This window comes from Paroedura picta, chromosome 8 (genome assembly GCF_049243985.1).
Source record: "Paroedura picta isolate Pp20150507F chromosome 8, Ppicta_v3.0, whole genome shotgun sequence".
NCBI classification, from domain to species: Eukaryota; Metazoa; Chordata; class Lepidosauria; order Squamata; family Gekkonidae; genus Paroedura; species Paroedura picta.
The window spans coordinates 66,780,648-66,804,260 of NC_135376.1; the positions used below are offsets into that span (position 1 = coordinate 66,780,648).

At 44.6% G+C, this 23,613-nt stretch overlaps 1 protein-coding gene across 5 annotated transcripts in view; it reads left to right on the top strand.

Moving 5' to 3' along the window:
* PWWP2B (PWWP domain containing 2B) overlaps positions 1-22,506 on the top strand; it is a 33,780-nt gene extending 11,274 nt beyond the window's left edge. For all 5 annotated transcript variants that reach the window (XM_077350176.1, XM_077350172.1, XM_077350175.1 and 2 more), the window contains 2 exons: positions 4,955-6,614; positions 21,962-22,506. In XM_077350176.1, coding sequence (XP_077206291.1) covers positions 4,955-6,596 — 1,642 coding nt within the window. In that variant the 3' untranslated portion in view covers positions 6,597-6,614; positions 21,962-22,506. The remainder of the gene's footprint in view (positions 1-4,954; positions 6,615-21,961) is intronic.
* The last annotated feature ends 1,107 nt before the right edge of the window (positions 22,507-23,613 follow it).

Consider the following 23,613-nt stretch of genomic DNA (forward strand, 5'->3'; position numbering starts at 1 on the left):
TAGACTGGAGTATTTTTGCAAGATTACATCACTGAGGTGTTTCTTCTCATTTAATCTCCCCTGCCAGCCCCCTTTAAAAGGCCCTATTAAAACAGTCACATTTTTTTTGTAATCTGTAGCTGTGAACATCTGCCTTTCTGTCCCCTCCTCTGATTCCTCCCTAGTTCAACATCTGGTGAGCCAGTGTGGTTATAAATCACCATTAGTAATGGCTGGTACAATAGTGATTAATTGCAATTTTGTAAACTTTACAACTTTAACTTGTTTTGTATAGCTGTTATTTTATTGTTTTTTTTTATTCTGAGAGGGGTAGCATATGAATCAATCCCTAAATAAATAAATAAAGGACTTTTAAACATAATTTAATAGCGAGGGAGCAGACCAGTGAGTGTTTCTAGAATCTAGCTCCTTTCAGAATTGTACTTTCTTAACCTAGAAAGCTTAAATTGTGCATACATACGGTTGTGTCTCTCTTTCACTTACATGTGGGGAGCCTCCAGCCCTATGCTCACATATGGTTTCAGATTTTGATTATACGGACTAACTTTTTGTTTTAGAACACTTGGAGTGCTACAAACTACAATTTGGCTACGTAAACTGAAAGGATGTGTTGTCTCTCGTGAAGTTGTCATACATAGAATCTTAAAAACTTGCTGCTTTGAGAACAACAAGGAGAACAGTGTAAGGATTTGGGAGTATGTTGTAAGAGAAATGGGAAAAGGAAAATCAACTCTTTGCCGAAAAAGTGGGCAGGTCCACATTTATGGCCTAGAAGCTTCAAGGAATATCCTTAGTTTTTTAAACAAGATATTGCATTTCTTTATGTGTAAACACATGTGTTCTTGCAAGCAGCAGTTATACATGGCAGCCCTCCACCTCCCTAATTCACAAACCATTGTCTAGATTTTGATAATAATTTCCTCTTGTGATGAAAACAGCTCACTATAGTTAAAGTACTCTTCCCCCTTCCCCCCCAGGCTAAGGCACAATTGATGGCTTTGTTCTCTTGTGTCAGGCAGTATGACATTGCCTTCCATTTCAGGCCAGTGCTATGCAAACCCCTCTGACCATTTGCTTGATGTGCCCCAAGGATAGCCAAGGATGGAATATTTGCACCTGGGGAGGAACTTAAATGTGAAGCCAGGAAAATGTAGTCAGAATTATTGTACTGTAAAAAAATAAATAAAGCGCATTGTGTAATTCTGATTTTATTTTATTTGCAAATGAGCGGGGGACTCAATGAAGACAGGATATCCTGAGCTACAGTTTTACCGTATATCGATCCCATTTTTCTTCCATCATGGAAACCAACACAGGGTCCTTGGAAAGTCTCCTGACCTGACGCATATCTGCTTAGCTTCAGCAAATATGTACCTTCTAACCGTACTTGAGACAGTAGTTCAAGAGGAAAGGAATCTATTATAACATATTTTCTTACCATACTAAAAGCTAGAAACATGAATCCTATTTTTAGAAAAATGGAGCCTGAAGCCTTCAAGAATCCTGAGTCAAATATTATGACTGGAGATTGTTCACTATATCCTGTTGTCATCAAGGGCACCAGGGGACGGGGGATGCTAATATGCTCAAGCATCCATTCACCTGAGAAATCCTTCCATTAATTTCATCGGATGGAAGCAGTTGGTGCATGGAAAGGAATATGAGCACTGCTGAGAGAGCGAGCTTGGTGTAGTGGTTAGGAGCACGGACTTCTAATCTGGCGAGCCGGGTTTGATTCCGCGCCCCCCTACATGCAGCCAGCTGGGTGACCTTGGGCTTGCCACAGCACTGATAAAGCTGTTCTGACCAAGCAGTAATATCAGAGCTGTCTCAGCCCCACCTACCTCACAGGGTGTCTGTTGTGGGGAGAGGAAAGGGAAGGCAACTGTAAGCCACTTTGAGATTCCTTCAGGTAGAGAAAAGCAGTATATAAGAACCAACTCGTCTTCTACTACTACTTGGGTCCTTCCCAAGAGAACTGTCTTGATGTAGTGGTTAAGAGTGGTGGCCTCTAATCTGGAGAGCTGGGTTTGATTCCCCACTCCTCCACATGCTGTGTAACCTTAGTCTTGTCACAGTTCTCTTGAAGCTCTCTCAGTCCCAACTACCTCATAGGGTGTCTGTAGTGGGGAGAGGAAGGGAAGGCAATTGTAAGCTCCTTTGAGACTCCTTCAGGTAGTGAAAAGTGGGGTATAAAAACCAACTCTTCTTCAATTAAAATGAATGGAGTTTATTGGCCTGTGGCAGGGGGTGGCTAAACTGCAGTTTTACAGATGTCAGTGGACTACAATCCCATGAGGCCCTGCCAGCATGTGCATCTGGATAACTGCAGTTTGGCCACCCCTGGCCTACACCTAGCACAGCCGTTCCAGTCCAAATTGTTCTGAAGCAGAGTTACCATCGGACCTAGACGCTTCTGAACCTTAATTTTTCTAAGGTAGCCAAAATTTAAATGATGGTTTTTAAAAATATTTAACTTGAACTCAGAGCTTGAAAGTAGTCCTGTGACAGAAAGTGGTCACTTTTATCAGTGCCTGTCAAGCTTCATTGGAAATGATTAGAAACCTAATATTGTCTCCTCCAGCGAGTCTGTGAAGGCTGGCTATAATTACTTTGCAAAGAACCTAGGTGCCAGCAGAAGTTTCTAGTGACCTTGCATTTGAGACCATACAATATATCTCAGTACACTAATTTCGAGGTGACGCTTTTATGGAGACCTGTGACCTACATTACCAAACAAATCTTTCCCCATTCACAGGAAGTGCCCTCCTGAGGGTGGTTGCTGCCTGAATTTGACCCCTCTATTGCAGCCTTAAGTGCAAAGTAGTTGGTGCAGTCAGTCCCATAGAGCCAAGACTTCAGCTGCTGGCTTCCGATATTATTTCAGTCTCCTGCACTCTACTTCAGCCAGCCAAATGACTCGTCAGCTGCTTCCTTGATGCCCTGGCATGGCTGTGGCGGCTTGTCAGTCCTTCGTAACTTTCTTTCACCTGTACACCCTCCCCTCCTTTCTTCCTTCTTTGTAGAATGCTTTATTCAAGAGGCCCACGAGCTGCACACAGCTTCTGTGTGTATGTTCATGGTAAATAACTAAAGGGCTTACAACTGTTCAGGCAACAGGATTGGATCATTTTTTGTGTAATTATTGAATGCCTTTACTGCAAGAGCATAATAAGAGCCCTGCTGGATTTGACCAGCGGTCCTTCTAGTCCTGTCTCACAGGGTGGCCGGCCAGTTGCCCTGCAAGGCCGGTGAACAAGGCACGGAAGGCAAACAAGCGCATGTGCTCACCCCTTCGTGTTGCCTCTTATACTGACTTTCAGGGTTTTTTAATTATTTATTTAGTCATACGGTCTAAGACCAGAATACAAAAACATAAAGGATAATAACCAAATGCTTGTGGCTATCAGGGGTTTAATCTCTTTGAATGTAGCAGTTTCCTTTACTCACCATGGATGAACCTCACATAGCTAACCTCATCCAATTTATTGAAAACGTATCTTTAGTATACCTGTCGTACAGATAGGGAATTAAAGAGTTCTTGAACTCTAGTTCGCAATAACCATGATTCATTTTGGGAACATGAAGGGATTCTGGTGTAAATGGAGTGGGACTGGGGAAGAGAGAGCACCTGCTCCTACAGCTATAATTCCTTAATCATGGTTCCAGGATTGTAACAGATGCATTTGTGCTGGCTTTAAGGGGTGTGTTTAATAGCAGATTGATTTACAGCAGGTTCTTATGTGCCTTGTCGGAACAGGCGAGGCTTTGGTTATTTATTGAATGCTGCAGTTTTTCAGCTGAGAAAATGGCTTGATGTATTATTCAAGTCTTTGTATAACTATGTCTCTGTCAACATCCGTTCATAACACAACGTGTGGTAAAAGTTAAAGAAACCACTTAAAATGCTTTAATTAATTTGAAATAATAGTTATCAAATTCCTCTCTCCTTGAAGTTTCACATTCATTTTTGTGAACAGGTTTGGCTCTTGGTTCCAATCTACCAGGCAGATTAAAGTCCTGTGGCCACAATACGTCTAGCTTGGTCTGTTTTCTTAATTATAGGCCTGGTCATAGACTGGGTGTTTCTTCAGGTGCAAGGATTTCCATCCATGCAGTAGAGTTTTCCAGCCCCCCCCCCCCAGTAGATTGTAATATCCATCCAAAGTCCTGTTGCTGGGGGGGGCAACTCCCCAGGAACAGGATTTTAGGGGGTATTTTGGACTGTCATGGGAGGCGGGGAAATAACTTCCATATGAATATATCCTTGCATTCACAGGAAAATGCATCTGGATACAACACATTTGTCTGTGTTTGTAGATATTACATTTAATTTTGAATGGTGATCTCAGCTTGGATCAAAAAATCCACACAATGGGGCCATGTGTAGATAAGGGACACCCAGGTTTACAGGGAAATATGTATTTAAAAATGGTGTAGGTTAATATTAGAATCAAAGTAATCTTTTTTTTTTTTTAAGGGAAAGAATGACACTGAATTCTTGTGAGCTACATTGTGAGATCTTGGTTGCCATGGCTAGGCAGACTCCAGTGAATATTGCTGAGACTTAAGTCTTCGTTAACGTTAGCTGGTGGGGGAAGAATTAAAAAGTTTTAAAAAGTAGCTAAAAGGGGAGGTGTTGACAACAGAGGAGTGGAACAAAAAAAGCCAGGAAAGAGCTGACTTCTATTTCTCACTTTTTGAGGGTATTTCATTGGGTAAATTACCTTTCCCCTACTGCATGACTTGCACCTAAATGTTTAACTGTGTCTACCTGTAGCTTTCAAGAACACAAATGGAGATTATGCTGCTTCAGGATTGTTCAGTGAATGTGTAACTTCTAATGTTTGTTGTTCTGCAATACAATACAATACAATTTTGTCAGTGGGAAGGAGTCATAGTTTGAATCTATTCTGATAATTTATATGTTTTTTCCCTTCCTACGCTACTCTAGGTCTGGATTGTTTTGTGTACCGCCAGCTACATTACCAAAGACCGAGGACCCTCACAAACCTTGCACTAATGGGACACCTGAAGATGGAAACCCTAAAAAGCTGGAGACTGAATGGTGGTACTCAGATGAAAAACTTTCCAAGGCCAATAGTGAGGAACTTGTCCCTCCCCTCTTGCCTCCACCATCCTCAGGCAGTGCTCCTCCTTATCCTCCCTATTTTGAGGGAGCCCCCTTTCCTCCTCCGTTATGGTTACGGCGCACATATAACCAGTGGGTACCACAACCACCCCCAAGAACTATAAAAAGGACAAAGAGACGCTTGTCCCGCAATAGAGACCCTGGAAGGCTCATCATGAGTACCATTAGGTTGAGACCAAGGCAAGTACTTTGTGAAAAGTGTAAAAACACCTTGAATCCAGAGGAGGATAGTAAAGTAAGGCAAAATGCTAAAACCAGAAGGAAGCTAAGCATTCAGGATAAGGAGCAAAAAAGGCACAGTGAATCTGAGTATGTAGAGAAGAGGAACAAAAGAGAAAAACGAGAAGACGACAAGTTCTCTGGGGAGTTGCTGCATCGGACTCCTGTTATCAAAATATCTTACAGCACCCCACAAGGTAAAGGGGAAGTGGTGAAAATTCCCTCTCGAGTTCATGGCTCAGGGAAGCCATTTTGTCCCCAGAGAGTGCTACAGAATGGAGGGGAGGACCAAGAAGAGGACCGAGACTCGGAGCAGTATCAGGAGCCGAAATGCTTTATGGACAAGTCATCCGGTGGCCATCTTGCTTCCATTCCAAAGCTGAAGTTAACGAGGCCTGTGCATTCCAGCACAGATGTGCCACCTCCCAAAATCAGGCTGAAGCCTCATCGAGTGAACGAGGGGGATAATGTTTCAATATATAAAGCTGAACTGATCGATGAGATGAATGTCCCTCCCAGTAGCAGAGGGTCTCATGCTGCTGTTGATGCTTTCTATACGGACGAGTCTGCTGACAGAAGTCTAGCAGAAATGTCTTCAGGCAGCTCCTGTGAAGAAGAGGACTTCAAAAGGTTTCACCAAGGGAAAGATGGACATGATAACTTGGCTTTTCTTATGAATTATCGTAAAAGGAAAGCAGATTCTTCTAGCTTATCAGTGTGTAGCAATGACAGCCTAGATGAATCCAAATCATCCAGCTCAGAAGTAACGTCCCCAGAAATGTGTGACTTTTTACCTGGCGATGATGCATCAGTCTCTTCATCTTCAAAAGAAGAACGCAAAATTGTGCCCCCGTTGACTGTTCGGCTGCACACACACAGTGTTTCCAAATGTGTCACTGAAGATGGAAGAACTATATCTGTGGGGGATGTTGTGTGGGGTAAAATTCACGGCTTCCCGTGGTGGCCAGCCCGTGTTCTTGACATAAATCTGAGCCAGAAGGAAAATGGAGACCCTTCTTGGCAGGAAGCAAAAGTTTCATGGTTTGGTTCTCCAACAACATCTTCCTTGTCTCTATCAAAACTCTCCCCCTTCTCTGAATATTTCAAACTACGATTTAATCGTAAAAAGAAAGGGATGTATCGGAAAGCTATTACAGAAGCTGCCAAGGCAGTGGAAAACCTGACCCCAGAAATAAGAGATATCCTAACACAATTTGAAACATAATTTTGGCTTCATTAACAGGTGAGTGTGTAAGGGACACTATGGTTGCAATGTAGAAACGGGTTTGAGCAACTATTTTGCTTAGATTTTGTGTTTAGAACATTTGAAAGGATAAGGGTCAGGTTGCCTCAGATGACTCAAAGATATGCGTATGTGATTTAATTTCTAGTGGGTTTTATAGATAACATGGAAGATAGATAATACAGAGATAATAGTGCTTAGATGTGTGAATGTATGCACGTGATGGTTGTGGTAATAAAAAAGCAATAATTGTACAAGGCAATTCCAAGCAGAGTTATACCTTTTAAAGTTCTCGAAGAGTGTTACTGCTTAAAACTTCACCCATTATAAACAGAAGCATCCTTGAAATTTACGAGGTGAACAGAAACTGTAGTTTGTAAAATACTCTTTTATTTATTTTTTAAAAAACTGTCATTGATTCTATAACTTAGTGACTATGTTTTGGGATTCAGTCATAACGGCCTGGCACTTCAACATGTATTTAATTGCAGTGACTTTCTCAAAATGTATGAGAGAAGGTGCAGTTTATGAAATTCCTTGGCCTTGCCTAGATTGTGTGGGTTTGGGTCTTCCTGAACTTTGGGGTACAGCTGAAATGGCAAAGACTGTCTTCATTCTGTATTTCCATTTATATACCCTATTTTGTTTTTCATTTATTGACCTGCATGCACACGGATGCACCCTGATCTCCCCTCAGTCTGAAAATCTCGTGTTTTCTTTATAGACCATCTTCCCTACTGGTCTCATTTCAACACAGCTTTCCTTTCTGCAGCTTTCTCATTATCATGAAGCCAAAGGCAGCCAAGGGACTGAAATGAATTCCCCCCCTTAGGTCCCAGTGGGGTTGCGGCTTTGGGGTCAGTGTTTATACCTTGAGAAGTGATGAAACTTATTTGTCAGCTTGTTATAGCAAGATTTGTGGTGTTAAATACACAACTTGCATTCTTCTTCCCCTCCAGTTTGGGGCTAGGGAAAAAGCAACACTTTGTTGTCCTGGTAGATGGCCGATGTCACTGGTGCTTTCTGTGGCAAATGAAAGGTGTTCTGCATATGCTCAGAACATACCTCTCCATTCCTGCTTCATGTGTTCCAGAACTCAGTACTCAAGGCAGACTCTGGAGTGACGTGGTGCCAGTGCAGCTCTGGACCCCCACGAGGCTGCGCTTTTGGAGGTGGCCCCTTAGTGTTCATTGTCATGCTTTCAGTTGTTCTCATAGAATCATAGAGTTGGAAGGGATATCATGGGTCATCTAGTCCAACCCCCTCGTCATTTTCTCTTTGCTGTTGTGCTTGCTCCTGGCTTCCTTCCCCCATCAGAACTGTACTGCTGCTGCAGTGGTATTGTTTTCTTAAATATTTGCCAACTTTTATCAGAATCCTGGTAATTGATTTGGAATACGTGTGCTGACTAGGCAATGTCTGGCCAGAAGTCTGTTGACTCACCAAGGTTCTCTCTCATCAACTTGCCGTTGCTGGGATGCTCCCTCCACACCCAACCCAAAAGGACTCAGCAGCACAGCTTTGGTTTCCTCTCTTCTGTTGCCAGCATCAGCCAGGGCTGAGCCTCTGATCCTCTTCTTTCACTTGTCCACCTTTGCCTCTCAACATGGCTGGTATCAGCATACCCTGAGGTTGGGGCAGTTAGCAGGGCCCCGGGCTTGCAGCATGTCCTGCCCCATGTCACTTGCTAGCACTCGACCCCCCCTCTTTCCAGATGCTAGGGCCACTAGAGAAAGGGCTACAGGTAGTGCAGGTGGTTGTGGGCATTGGTGGGCAAGGGAACTACACACAGGCAACTGGGAGGCATGGGAATGAGTGGGAAATAAGATGGGAGGAGAGCATGGGGGTGAGGAGGAGAAGGGGCAGGAGCCAGCCCCACTTTTTAGTATCACAAGGTACTGGAGCTAGTTCTGCTTCCCACCAGCAGATCCTGGACGCTTCTTGTTGAGATGCACAGAATACTGCTAAGAAAGCTTGCTCCTAGTATAGGGAATAGTTAAACCTACGTGTTGAGTAGCAGCAGGTAGCCAGCAGACGTGCCTGGGAGGGGGAAGATGGGGTGGATTGGCTGCTCAGCATGCTAGGGCTGCAAAGTTGAGGAGCTAGCTCCAGTGATAGCTCTGCTGAAGGAGGGAGGGAGGGAGGGGAAGGAAGCATGAAGAGTAGGAAAATGGAAGCAGAGTGTAACTGCACAACACTTTGAGGGAACTTGCTCTGAAGTTCAGTGGGTGATCAGAGATACCCCACCTCCACACACACACACACACACACATACATACACCACTCCAACCCACACCCCTCCGAACACACTCTCCTGGCCTGGGCCTGTTTTGGACTGACTGTTAAGGTTGTGGAAGAAACAGTTGGCTGATTTAGTTCTTGTTGCAGGATTTGGGCTGTTAATACTGTGATCTCTGTGTTCACTGGCCCCAAAAGTCTCGACCGTCAGGAACCAGGGCCTCATTACTTTACCGTTTTATTCCTATATAGTTAGGCAGAACCTGGATCTGCAAGTCAGCATTGCCTTTGCGAGGCAGGATTACTTGTTTGTGTGTGCTTCCTTGTTTCCATGAATGGTCTGTTTGCTGAGTGGCAAGCATAAATGGCTGCTATTTTTGGCAGATGGTGCTGTATTAAAATGTGTTCTGCATCCTGTCCAAGAAGCCTCTTTTCCTTGCCTTCTGCAAGCTTCCCTTTGCCAATGATAAGGAAAGTCCCCATATTACCTCCTTTTGTGAAATGAGTATAATGAGGAGGGCTTTTTTAAAATGTTGGTGGCTGTATAACTTGTAAGGAACTGCAGCCCCGCTTCTGAGCTGTAGGTAAAGATGGAGGGAAATCAGCAGGGCCCCTGCAGCTGTACTTAGTGTTGTATGTTGCAGGTAACTTCATTGGTCCAAAGGAAAAAATCTGAAAACCAAATCCATGAAATACCATTTTTTAAGGCTCAACCAGAGGGGCAAAATGCTGTGTAGATTTGAACAGACAAAAATGATACTGGGTGGAGCTGATTTTCCAGGAAGAAGGAAAGGTCCAGTTGGAAATATAAGAAACGATAGTCTATCAGATGATTGGAAAGTATGAACTTTTATCTTTCTCCCAGTCTTTAAATGTTACAAGCACAGTTCTTAGCTTTCTAACACACTAGCTGCTAAACAACAGATTTAAGGGCTCTACTGCTTAGTTGAAGGAGGAGTGGCACATTATATGGGGTGTAAGCTAGGATACTTTTCATTAAGCAAAATAAGAAGGATTTTTGACAGATGGGGAAAAAGATTTGGTCAGGCAACTGGTCAAATATTAATTAAGGATTCCCCCAATCAAAATAAACTAGTATAAAAATAATGTGAACACTCACTAAACTGTTATTTTCTGGAGTTTATTCTAGGGCAGGGGTAGTCAACCTGTGGTCCTCCAGATGTCCATGGACTACAATTCCCATGAGCCCCTGCCAGCATTTGCTGGCAGGGGCTCGTGGGAATTGTAGTCCATGGACATCTGGAGGACCACAGGTTGACTACCCCTGTTCCTAGGGCATTAGAGCCAGTCTGCAATTTAAAAAACGTAGAAGTAAATAAGGAGCAGGAATTGCAGCTACTTAGAACAATGCAAGTGCCTTTCAAATTCGACTTGTTATGTTCGGCCTGTTTGCAGAGGCCTATAGCTACAGTGGGTGTGGAGCTGGGACGGCAGTGCTGTGCTCCTCCCCCTTGCTCCTCTCTGCTGCTGGGCTAGTGGGAGAACAGCCTCCATTTCTGGCCTTTTAACAAATGACACCTTAACTCTATAATTCTCAACCAGGCTCCCTGCCCTCTCCCCTATATCCCACCTTAATGGACGTGGCAATAAGCTATTTCCAACATTGCAGTGAAAGCAGGGACCTGGGAGTGGAGTTCTCGTGTGGGTACACTGCGCTTGGGAAAACAGGTGGAGCCTGTTCTAGATTCAAATTGTCATCCCCCCCCCACCCCGGTCATCCTTGGATGTAGCAGGGAGGTGTGGCCAGTGGGCATCTCTTCCAGCCCAGTTCTGAAGCTTCTCAAAGCCTGAGAAATAACTTCTCCACAGTCAAAGGGTTGAAGAAGGCTGCTCTATATTCTTGGCTTGGAATGTTTGGCAGAAAAGATTTCGATTGTCTGATTTCAGTCTTTAAGGGTAAGTTGACCAGACCCCCTTCTAGAAAAGAAAAATGAAGTCAAGACCCTTCTGCTGAGCCCAAGGTTCAGTGTGGTGTCGTGGGTTGAGTAGCTTAAAGTGAGAAGGTGCAAGTTCAAAGCCTCACTTGGCCATAGAGCTCATTTGGGAAAAGAGCAGTGTGGGCCACCAGGAAGTAATAAATTAAACTTACTCAGTATTAATGGCCTGTGTCATATTTAGGATTATGAGACTACAGCACTCTGTAGCTTGCGGGTGCTCATCTGCTGAAATATGATGGCTCGTGGTCAGTCCCATAAGTGCTCCTGATAAGAATGCTGCTGGGCATTATGGAAAAGATGCGCAAAGATCTGGTGCTGAGAAATTGGATACTTTCCATCCCCACCACCAAGCCTTGAGCTGCAATTGATAGTCTAGTCACAGAAACTACCAGAACCTCAAAAGGTGTGGAACTAGGGAAGGGATTATGATTTCACTTATACGTTTCCCTGGTACCTACTGAATCCAACTGGGGTTAGGCCCATGCACTACGTTGCTTTCCTGGTGCCTTATGCCAAGGCATAAGACACTTTCACAAAGTCTCGGTTAGAGACTGTGTGGAGGAAGAGTCCTCAACGGTTTGGAGCCTGTGGGCACTTTTAGAATTCCGATACAGGGCGGTGGGCATGGGCAGCCAGGGCTTTTCTTGTCACAGTTTGCAGCCCTATCCAGCAACCCTTCCATGAGAGGAGGGGGGGAATGTGGGGAGTCCTGTCTCTTTAACAGACGCATAATAGGATGTTATTTACCCTCGATGTTCTGAAGTCACACACTTTCACTGGCCCCTTTTCACGCACTTGCATTTATCTCATCTACTGTTGCTGCTTTTCTTGTGAGCCGATGGGCCCGACAGCAAACAAGATCTCAGCAGCTATAAACAGGGTCTGCCACTCTGCCTGTTATTCCAGTTCCTTCTGCTGTGCAGTAAAAGAACAAGAAATCGTGAGCGTTCCCTTTCCTCCAAACAATGAGGAGAATTGTTTGGTATTTATAAGGCATCATTCAGTGAGAAGGGGAAAGGGAGTGTGTGTGTGTTGAGGTGCCTCACCTTGGATTCCTTGCTGCTGGGTTTCTCTTTGCTTCAGTCTGCATTGCCTCTTACACTAAAGAGAAAGGGTCTGATTCCATCTGCCTTCAATAACTAAGGCAGTCAAGAGAATTATTTTCAAGGTAATCGAAAAGAATCCAGGATATAATCTGATGACCAGGTGAGACAACTAAGCAGATCCCAAATCTGACCAGTGCCTGGTTGAGCAACCTCCTAAGAATCCCTTGTACACAGTGCCATCCTATTGAAGAGGGAGGTGGAATATGCAGTTAATCAAGAACATATGATAGGCTTTGTTATAGGTCCCAAGGAGGTAAGCAAACAAGCGGTCCCACAGAGACATAGGGCCCAAGCCGCATATAGCCTTAAAGGTCAGAACCAATATCTTAAACTTGATCCAGAAACAGACTAGTAAGTAGCGGAGGTGACGCAACACGGGCTGAATATGGGCCCTCCAAGGTGTTCTAGTGCGGACCCTAGCAGCTGAATTCTGTACCAGCTGTAATTTCTGGGTCAAAGCTAAGGGTAGGCCCACATAGAGCGAATTACAGAAGTCTAACCTGGAAGTGACCATTGCATGGATCGCTGTGGCCAGGTGTTCAGGGGACAGGTAGGGCGCTAGTAGCCACACTTGGTGCAGGTGGAAAAATGCTGTTTGGGCTACCTTTGTGACCTTAGCCTCCATGGAAAGGGAGGCATCAAAGATCACTCCCAGATTCCTGGTGGTTGGTGCAAGAGTCAGTTGTACCCCATCCAGACGTGGGAGGCTCGCTTCCTGATCCCGCCCTTGTCTTCTAGGTTTTAAACTTAGTTACCAACCATCCTGAGCCCACCAGGAAAGGATGGTATAAAAATAAAATATGTATTTGTTTTAAAAAGTAAGTTTTGTGTAAATGTGACCAAGCTACTATTTGGTTTTCAGCTGAGGGGCCCCTCCCTGCACCCATTAATAGTGCCTGGGTCAGTGTTAACCTTGTTGATTTGATTGATTTTGTAGAACCTTCTGATTGATTGATTTTGTAGAACCTCTCCACTGCCACAGCCATCTTGGGTGGTGCATAACAGTTTAAAAACAGTATACAGTAAAACAATAAATTAAATTACTTAAACATTCTCGCCAAACAGCAGTTGACAACCTTTCCACTCCCAAGACCAATCCAGAACTTGACTATGTGGAGTGTTACAAGGAAAGAGGAAGGGGGGGTTCCTGATGTTCCTTATAACCTTATTTTCATTCACCGACTGTTCTAACCAGAGGGTTGCCCGGAGAAAAGAAGTTTCCTGTGGGCAATCGCATCTGGGTAAGCAGCCCGATCTCTGCGTGTTTGCTAAAGAATAATGTGCACTTTTGCCCAGGGGAGTTAGTCTGAGGTAACAGCCTACAGCCTTTAGCAGGCTTTTTAAAAAATCTGCTGACAGGCCTAAGAGCAACCTGTCCTGTTACTGAATAAAGCCCGTGTTGGACACCACACCTTTCATGCATAGCGTTTTTATGGCCATTCTTTCTTTTGTCCCATATTCTAGTTTGAGTCAAATCTGTAAAACATTTGCAGAGTACCTTTCTTGTTAAGCAGAATAAGCCAGCCATGCAGAAAGTATTCCAATAAAAACTGTTTCCAGGGCTATAGAAGATGGCCAGGAGTTGCTGTCTGCTTGACCAAAATGTGTCCAAAGGCCGCTACTTCAGACCCACACAGCTACCCACCTGAATCGGTCTGCTTAAAAGGAGTGAATGAGCGATTCACTCGGATGCATGCGAAGAATTTAAGTGGAGGGTCGCTTAAATTAATTCAAAAGAAATTCCATCTAAATATCCGGAAGACGTTCCTGACAGCAGTTTCTCAGTGGAACAGGCTTCCTCGGGAGGTGGAGGGTTCTCCTTCTTTGGAAATTTTTTAACAGAGGGTGGATAGCCATCTGATAGGCTGATTCTGTGAAGGTTCAAGGCGGTGGCAGGTTACAAAGGGTGAGCGATAGGGTTGTGGAGTGTCTTGCATAGCGCAGTGGGTTGGACTAGATGACCCAGGGGTACCCTTTGAACTCTGTTATTCTATGATTTGCAAACTGGAGGTTTTTTGTAATAATAAAAGAGCTGGCCTTTGTCATATAGTTTTGTCTATTTGTTGTTTCAAGTGTAGCCTAACCTTACCCCACAAGGCTGTTGTGATGATAAATAACAATGTATGTGGCCCTGATCTTGGAAGAAAGACAGATTGCAGATGTACTAATGAATACAGCACCTGCTTGGCATGTGGAAGGTCCCCAGCTCAACCTCCAGGGTCTCCATTTGAAAGGACCAGACAGGAGGTGATGGGAAAGACCACTCTGACCTTGAGCAACTATGAATCTGATACAGTATAAAGCAGCTTCATGTGGCCAGGTGCTTAAACTCACTGGGTGATCTCGATATTCACATACTCTTGGCTTGACTTAACCTCACATGGTTGTTGAGGTTGTTGTAGGGACAAAATTAGAGAAAATAGGTGGAAAATAATTTCACCCCCCCCCCCCCTTTAAAGCAGGCTTTCTCAACCAGGATTTCAAGGAAACCTTGGGGTTTCTTGACAGCCCAGGAAGGGTTTCCCCGAGTAGGTGAGTTAATTATTTTTATTTCTTAAAATATTTTATTGTACAGCTCAACTTCTGAGTTCCCACTTGTAAAGGTTGGGGTGTGTTCCTTTCCTGGTTTTGGTTTTACATTGTGTAGATCAGTGGTCCCCAACCTGTGGGCCGTGCCCGGTGCCGGCCGGCCAGGATCAGGGCCGGCCGCGCCCATGCGGGCGTGGCGCGATGCGTGGGCGCGGCCTGCGGGCACGGCCCCGATGCGCACGGCCTGCGGGCGCGGCCGATGCACGTGGGCGTGGCCCCGCGGGCCGCGCCCAGATGCCCTGCCGGTCCCCAACCTCAGAAAGGTTGGGGACCACTGGTGTAGATAACATACCATCATTGCAAATCTGTTCACACAATAAGACTGAGGAAATACTTGGTAAGGTACTAATGCAACAACAGCTATTCAGCCCCAAAAGAAGTTATCTGTGAGGGCCAGCAGCTGCATTTTGATACTGGAAGAGCTCTGCTGCAAAGAAGCCACAAAACAGTGCTCAACCATCTGAGGGTAATCAGTGAGCCAGCTTGGTGTAGTGGTTAACAGCGACAACCTCTAACCTGGAGAACAGGGATTGGGTCTCCACTCTTCCACATACAGCCAATTGGATGACTTTGGACCAGTAACAGTTCTCTCAGAACCTCACCTACCTTACAAGATGTCTGTTGTGGGGAGAGGAGGGGTAGGCAATTTGTCAGCCACTTTGACACTCCTTAGTGTTGTAAAAAGTAGGGTACGAAGCTCCCAGCTCTTCTTCTGATACAAATATAATGGCTTCTTAGTTGTGAAAGGCCTGCTTGTGTTTTGGGGAAGTGATAGGTTAAGCAGAACCTGCTGATGATTAAGATTTCTTTTACTTGCTGTATCTATAGTCTGCCTTTCTCACTCAGACTCACAGGAATGGTGTGCTGATTATCTTGCAAGAAACATAAGCTTTTCTTATATTACAGTCTTATTTGATTTATATAGTCTTATTATGTGGGAAGCAGAATTTTGGGTGCTGTGCTGTAGAACCCAATAAGAAAGAAAGCTGCCTGGAGGTATCCGTGCTGAGAACCTGTGTGCTTTTGTATTACGGCAGTCTGAAGAACTGGAGCAGGAGAGAGTTAAAGGCATTCCCTGTAGCCAAGCAGATCACTAGGAGTAGAAAAAGGGCAAGATGGGTGACACTGCCAGTTCAGTCCTGAAAAGTCAGGAGCCATCTTTGTGGGGTGAAATGTAATGTATGGTGCAAGTTCTCCTGGGCAGGAGGCACAGATGTTAATGCTAAAGTTCACTTAAGGACAATGTGAAGATTGTTGGAAAATAGTGCTCCATAGTTTCCCTTGACCTCATAATTGTGCCTGAGAATGAAGCTCTAGGGTTGCCATCCAAGTGGGGCCTGGAGCTCTCCCAGAATTGCAGCTGTCCTTGGACAACAGAGATCAGGTTTTCAGAGGGTAGATTCTACAGCATCACTTCTTCGCACAGCATCTGCCCACTCCAGGGATTTCCCCACCCAGAATTTGAAACCTTAGGATAAAGTGATAGTTTGAGGGTAAGTAATGGCATCTGTTAACTTCTGGGAATCTAAAGGATAAGAACTGAGACTTTTCCTAGTTACCTTCAGCATTTTCAGAACTTGAACCATGAAAATGAAGTCAAGGGATTTAAGATTCACTAGATTAAATTCGTTATTTTGCTTAATTTGTTCAAAAGAAGTCTTCAAAATGTGACAGTTTTAAGGACAATAACAGTTCTTTTCTAAAGTGCTTCCCATTATCTCAGTAAACATTACAAGTCACTTGTAAGGTGTGAAAGATGGATTAGCCCCACAGGGGCAGGTGGGGGATTGAGGATGAGGGAACGGAAGTATCCATAAGTCTACCTGCTGAGTTTGTGGCTGTCCTGATTATTGAAATGGGTCCAGGACTTTAGGGATCAGCTAAGTGATAGCTTATGTTTAGCAGTTTAATTTATCTTAAGATGTAGGGGCCTTGGATCTTGCAAGGAATTCTGAATTGGCCTAAGAACTCAGGTTGTGAAAAATTCATTTGCACATGAGCTCCTGCAAATTGCTTCCTTTCTCTCTTCTTTCCTCCTTAATCCCTGTCCCTCATCCATGTTGGTTTAGAGCTGACTTTAAATACAATGCTGCCTAGCAGAATGACTTCATTATGCAGCAGTGCGCATGCTCAGTATCTGATTTAAAAGGGGCCTTCCACCACTATGTTTGAAGTGTTAAAAAGCCAGAATCCATAGCTGGTGCACATATTGCATTGCCATGCTACTGATGTTCACAAAGTGGAGTTTCAAGCTTAGTGGTCCAACTTAAACAAGATACCAGGGTGTGTTCAACATTGCACTGCTCAGTTCTTCTTGCCTGCCTGCTGCATATTTAAATCGTGGCATTCATGCAGAGTGTGAGCACTTTGTAGTATGTTTTGGTCTGAATTCCTAACTGGTGAGTAGACAGAATGATATCAAATGCAAGATTAATAACAGTTTAAACAAGACACTGCATTTTTAATGTTTCAGATTCTTAATGTGGTCGACAGCTATTTCTTTGGGACTGCAGACATAATGGTTGGAATCTGTTTTGAGTATGGTTAAGGAACCAAGAGCATCCTCAGGATCCTGCAGTCCTTCTTTTATCCTCTCTTCTGTAGGGCGAATTTCTCCTGCCCTTTCTCCATCAGTTTTAATTGTAGGGAGGTTCCATGTTTGTTACCAAAATTAACCCTGGCTATTGCGAACCCTGGGGGCCCTTTAAATTCCACAGAGTGCCTTTTCTGAGAGCTGCTCCTATATGACCGGAGTTACATTCAAATTATTAAAATGTAGATAAGTGCCTCTTTGTGCCTGTTGGACTGAATCTGCCCACAACCGTATAGTTGGATCATTGAAATGCTACTGCAGCTGTGCAGAAGCTGGTCACAAAAAGTTGGGTCTCTTTGTTGCTTGGGTAATAAAGGGTCTCGGAGTCCTCTTGAACCAGATAATTTAGTTGTTGATGTGGAAATATCTACTGGTGCGGCTCCTCAAATGGATTTGACTACAGATGTGACACCTGTAGTCCTGCCCCAGGTAGATGGAGAGCATGACCAGCCTTGAAGAAAAAGCTGCGGCTGGCAAGACCCAGAGCCGAGCCCTGTTCACTGCGCTGCCGCTGCCTGTCCTCCAGTGCTGCCCACGCCCTCAGGAGAATGCAGGCTGCCTCGGAGGGTGAGTGGTGGTGGCGAACGGGGCTTGGCTCTGGGCCTTGCCAGCTGCCACCACCACCGTTCATCCTCTGAGGTTGCCACCGCCCACAGGAGAGTGCAGGCAGCCTCGAAGAACAAGTGGCGGTGGTGGCAGCAGCTGGCGAGCCCCAGAGTCTAGCCCCATTTGCTGCACTGCTGCCGCCTGTCCTCCGAGGTTGCCCCCACCCACAGAGGAGCACAGATGGGTAGCGGAAACAGCAGCAGGGGCAGTACAGCAGGCAGGGCCTGGGGTTTGGACTCGCCAGCCGCCACTCCGGCCATTATGCGGGATGCTTCCACATAATCGCCGAAAATCCTGTTGCCGGCACTTTTCTACATTTGCACTGCACCTTTGATGGGGAGTTACCTTCCTTTAGTCCCAGATCTTGCCAACACATCGATGCCAACAAAGATATGTTCTTCTTTGTCAACGAAGGCTTAGAAAAACTGGTACAATCCTAAACACTGCAGGCTTAGCACGTTATTTATTAGGCAGGCTTAGAACTGCTGTGAGGCCACTGGAGGAGCGGCAGTATAGAAATCATCAAAATATATAAATAAATAAAACGTATTTGTTACATTTTGATGCCACCCTTCCTTGCGCCTCAGGGTGGTTGTAGCAGTGTTTAGTGTCTGCAATAAAAATGAACACTAATAACTGCAGCTGAAACTGATAGGCATACATTTTATTCCCCTGCAGAAGATCTTTGACCTTTGAAAGATTTCAAGGTGGAGTTTAGAAATGAGAAGCCAACAGATGAACCAGAGACTTAAGAGGGCACAGAGTATGTGACCTGGAACGTACCCAGCAATCTCTGTTGTTTCTGCACATGTTGCAGGAGAAGGCTGGAAATGACTGTTTCTGCCATGGCTGATATTCTCCGCAAGAAATCCCTCCGAAGCTTCCAAGAAAACCAGAACACAATATTAAAAATGCTGCTGTAAAGTGTAATGATCTTTGGAAAGTTGTCCATAGCAACTTGCATGGTCTAGATAGGTGTCAGTGCTGTATTTATGGCTTATGGTTGTTTTTATGAATCCATGTTGGTCTGAAGCAGCAGAACAAAGTTTGAGACCAGCGACACTTTTCAGGTATTCAAAGTATAAGGATTTGCATGCATGGACACATTATCAGATACAGTGAAACAGAACTGCCTTCAGTTTCACTATTCCCAATAAAGTGTGCATGCACACAAACACTTATACCTTGAATAAAACTTAGGCTCAAACTGTTTGGTTGTGTTTATGGTTTAAAAGTTATCTGATGTATGTTGCCACCTCTGGGCCTGTGTCTTAGGTCGTGTCTCCTGGCCCCAGTTGTTCTTTGTTGTCAAAACCAATAGGGTTTATCATTTGATGGTGTTTGAATTAAGTTGACAAAATTTAAGCTTGCTTGAGATCAAAAGAGGAAAGGCTGGCTATTTCAATAAAATGGGGGAAAAGCCAAATGTAAGTGACCACTTGTTCCTAGGGGAGTACATGTGGGAATTGCACGAAAGGCTGCCAGGGCCGTTGGATCTCAAGATGCCATTGGCATGCAGTGTGGCTGTAGCTGTACGGGTGGTTTTCAGTGGGTAAAGCCTGAAGAAGTAGACAAGCTGCTCAAAAGTGTGTAGCCCACCACATCTGGACTTAACCCTTGGCCAATCCTGGCTGTTGGTTTCGAGCAGGGCTGGGTTGGTTGAATGGATTTGGGAGGTAATAGGCACCTCTCTGAGGGTGGATCTGTTTTCAGCTGCCTTTGTGTGACCTCTCCTGAAGCAAGCATCCCTGGAATCCACTGACCTGAAAAACTGTTTCCTGGTAGCTAACCTTCCAATTTGGGGCAAGGTGCATAAACGGGTGGTAGCCACACAGCTTTATGTGGCCTTGGAAGAGACAGATCAAGACCCATTTCAATTTGGATTCATGTCTGGCTTTGGGATGGAAATACCTCTGCTCCTGGGCCCACTCAACTCACATTATTTTTATTTTATTCATGTAGTTCTTAGATTTTTAGCCCACCGCTCTCCGGGGACTATGTTTTTTCAGTGTGTTTTTGCAGCTGGATTCTCGCGTGCAGAACTGGAAGACCTACTTTTAAAGTGCATTGAAAGTGCAATATATCTAACGCGATCTTGAATGCTTTTGAAAGGCATTTGGAAGACCTTTTAAAAAAGATTTAAATTAGGTGAGGGTCCAGTATAGACAAGTGTAAGGAGATTCAAAATGGACCCCCAGAAAATCCCAGTTTTGAGTATGGGGTTTGAACCCCAGTTTTGCTGGGGGGTTGAACTTGCTGAGACTTGAAAGCAAGACACCTTGGAGTCATGATGAAAATGTCTCAGTGGATGACACAGCAAGGAGGGCAAGCTATGGTGGGAATGCAGTGAACATAAAACTGCCAATATTATAATGCTCCTGTATAGATCAGTGGTGTGCCCTCTTTTGGAATGCTGTGTGTGGTTTTGGTTGTCATATCTTAAGAAAGACATCACAGAGATGAAAAAAGTACAGAAAAATTCATGGAGGATAAAGTCCATCAGTGATACTATCCATGATGACGAACAGTAAACCACAACCAGAGGCAAATAAACCGGAATGCCATTGCTGCAAAGTAATATTGTGGGAAGGCCTTGGCCTCTATGCCCTATTGTTAGCCCTCCAGAATAACTAGTTGGGCCTCTGGTTTCATTTAGCAAAGATCTTATGTTCTCAGACTTTGGTACAAATAATGTTTCATACACACAGACACAATTCCTAGCAAATTGCATCTGATATTCTTCAGAAGGCTCCTTCCATCCAAGATATATCAGTTGAACAGTATCAGTGGTATTTCATTATCATTATCTATTATACATGCACAGGTGCACCAGGTCTTCGGTTGAGGCTGGCTTAGCAAGATCAATGGGCCCCCCTCAAGTCCCGCCATAATATCTAGCACCCCCTTGTTAGCTGATTGCAGGAGGTAGGAGGGATTTTGCCATCTTAGTAAATTTTGGATTTCTGCTTTTTTAAGATGGGCTTTTTATAGGGATTTTTACATGTAATCCACTTTGAGTCCAAGGAGGAATGTGGGCTAGAAATTATGTATATACTAGTATCAAAGCCCATTTTAAAAATGGGCTTTGAAAGAGACGGCAGGCAGGAGGGCGTGAGAGGGTGGCTGCAGCTCCCTCTGGCTTGCAAACAGGCTAAAAGGAGTGGAAAGCCCCCCCACACATATACACACCAGCAGCAACAGGGCTTTGCTGCCCTCAGAGAGGCTCCACCCCTCCCCTGCTCCCTCCCAGCTGGAGCCACAAAGCCCTGTTGCTGCCTCTCTCCTTGTGGGTGACAATGGAGGCTGCAGCTTCTAGCGGGCAAGGAGGGAGGATGGGAGCTGGAGGGGGAGGGCCAATCAGGGTGGACCTAGATGGACAGGGCCCTGGACAGTCTCCTCCCAGGAGGCTGTTTCCCAAATATAAGGGAGCGAAATAGTGTTAAGGTTGTATTATTTTTATGTAAATTTCAGTGCTTGTCCTTTTTGCTGGTGTCTTTTGTTTATGTTCAGTTAGACCACCCTGAAGGCTTCTTAAATGAGCAGTTCCAACTAGTAGATGGAGAACTAGAAGGATGTGGTTAGGCTTAATTAAACAGGCATTTTAAAGAGCAAAGTTGCTTTTGAACCCTTGATGTGACTTCTGAAAACTCGCACACAATTTTCAAGGCTCTAGGTGAACTCATTGTGTGAAATGGGAACCCACTGTATGAAATCTGAAGTAATTTAGTTAAGTGGCAGATCATGTGGTCCACAAGTTTAGTTGTATACTGTGTGTGTGTTTTGTCAGGAAGGAAGCCAAGCGATGCTGCATGGAAGAAGAAAGCAGACAAACGCCTTTTTGTTTTTCAAATCTGATAAGACAGTGACTATCATCCCAAACATTCCTTCCTTTTCTGTAGTATTGTGAAGGAGAAAAAGACAGAAAAGAAACTAGAGGAAAAAACACTGTCACAAATTGGGTATTTCTCTTCCCTTTGCCCTGTACAACCAGATTGTGGAGAAAAGGAAGTTACCCTTTGCCCTATTACGTGCTTTTAATTCTGTGTAGGTGTGGTGTTTTTGCATCAATGATTCTTCAAAATATGCATCTGCTCTTGTAGAAACTGTAGTGACTCCTATTTTGCTGAGACAGATTTAGACTGGGGGGTTCTGTGCTATATTTAGAGGGATGGCTATGTGTACGCTTTCCATTGCTCATGTTGGCCTGTTCCACGCCACAGGCAGTAAGTAACCTCTCCCTCTTTCACTTTCTTCAAGGTAACAGAAGAGCACAGCTGTTCTAGAGTTTCACGGAGGCTGTAAACATCCTGACACACTCCCCAGGAGATTCTGATGGTTTCGCTGCATCTGTGGCAGGATGAGCTTTCAGACTGGACCTGCTGATTGACTCTAAAAGATAACAGGCACCCGGGCGGCTTAGGAGACCCTCCCGAGGCTGGTCTGACCAAAAGTCATGAGTCTAGCTAACACGAGAGAATCGAACTGGCAAGAAAGGATGCATAAACATTTCAATGGATTTGGAGAAATAGCGAACTCCCCACCTGGAATGTATTTATTACGTAAAATGTCAGTCCCTCTTGGTAATTCCTCTGCCATTTTCTTCTCCATTCACACACGCATTGCTGCTGCTTTGACTTAACTAGGTCTCTCACTCTCTTCTTTGATTTTAAATGCCATAAAACTATTGACTCCGGTTGTATACAGTTTCGAGAAGGGACTTGCAACAGAACGGAATCAGCGCAGTCTTAAATAAAATGGACTTAACTTCTGTATCTATTAAAACTTGGAAAATGTGCAACACATCACAGCTGGGTGGGTTTTATTCCAAGCGAGGATACGACTTGTGTGGCCCTGCCGAGTCTTTCATGTTGGGTGTAGGAATCGGATACCTGCAGAGGTGTTTGCTCCAGTTCTCCCCCACCCCACCCTTGTAAAGGGTCCAGCCACTCCACTGAAGTGCAATGTTCGCCAAGCCCAGATCTATTCCTATTTGAATTGTGGGTTTTTTTCAGTTGTTCATTTGATCTGTGGAGGTCTTTAGCGGCTGAAGAAGCAGAAATGGGTTTAGCTGAAGTGGTTTCTCCACAGTGTAGAAGAAGCACCCCAGCTGTGTTTTGTGATGCACTGTTCTTTGATCTAGGCCAGACTTTTTGTTTCTTGCTGTCCATGGCATGGCTCTCACAGTATCCCTCCACTAACAGAAAGGCATTTCTGTTGACAGCACGGAAATTCCTGCCCCTCCCCTCCCCCACTGTAGCATGATGGGGTGGTCAGTCTCGATCTAGGATCTGGGAGACCCATCTTTAAGTTTCCCTAAGCTTTCTGGGTGATCATAGGCCAGGTACACAATCTCAGGCTAACCACCTCACAGGGTGGTCATTGTTCAGATAAAGTGGAGGAGGGGGGAGATTCATACTGCAACCCACTCTGAGTACCCTGAGGGGGAGAGAAGTGTGGTATAAATTTAATAAATAAATACAGGCATCATTTTGAAAACTCAAAGATGCTAGCGGGGGTTTGACTACAGGAAAATGTAGGGCCCACCACAGTGACTAGAGTGCTCTATTGCCACGTATCTCTGTTTTTCATAGAAGTGTTATATTGCCATAGCACATGTATAAAGAAAAGAACAAGAAAAGTGGACAGAAGTCATCACGATAGCTGTGACAGTCCATCCCTGACAGCCAATATGTGAAAGGGAAAAGTCAAGGGGAAAAGACAGAATTATGTGGTAACCTTCACTGTGTAGCAGTTCCATCACTAACATGTCTGTCTGCATTTTGAGTGGCAACGATAACCATGTGGGTTTGATAGCAAAGAAGGTTGTTTCTTTTTTATTAGACAGGAAAGAGAATCCGGATTCGATTGGGTAGCCATGTTGATCTGAAGCAACAGAACCAAGTTTGAGT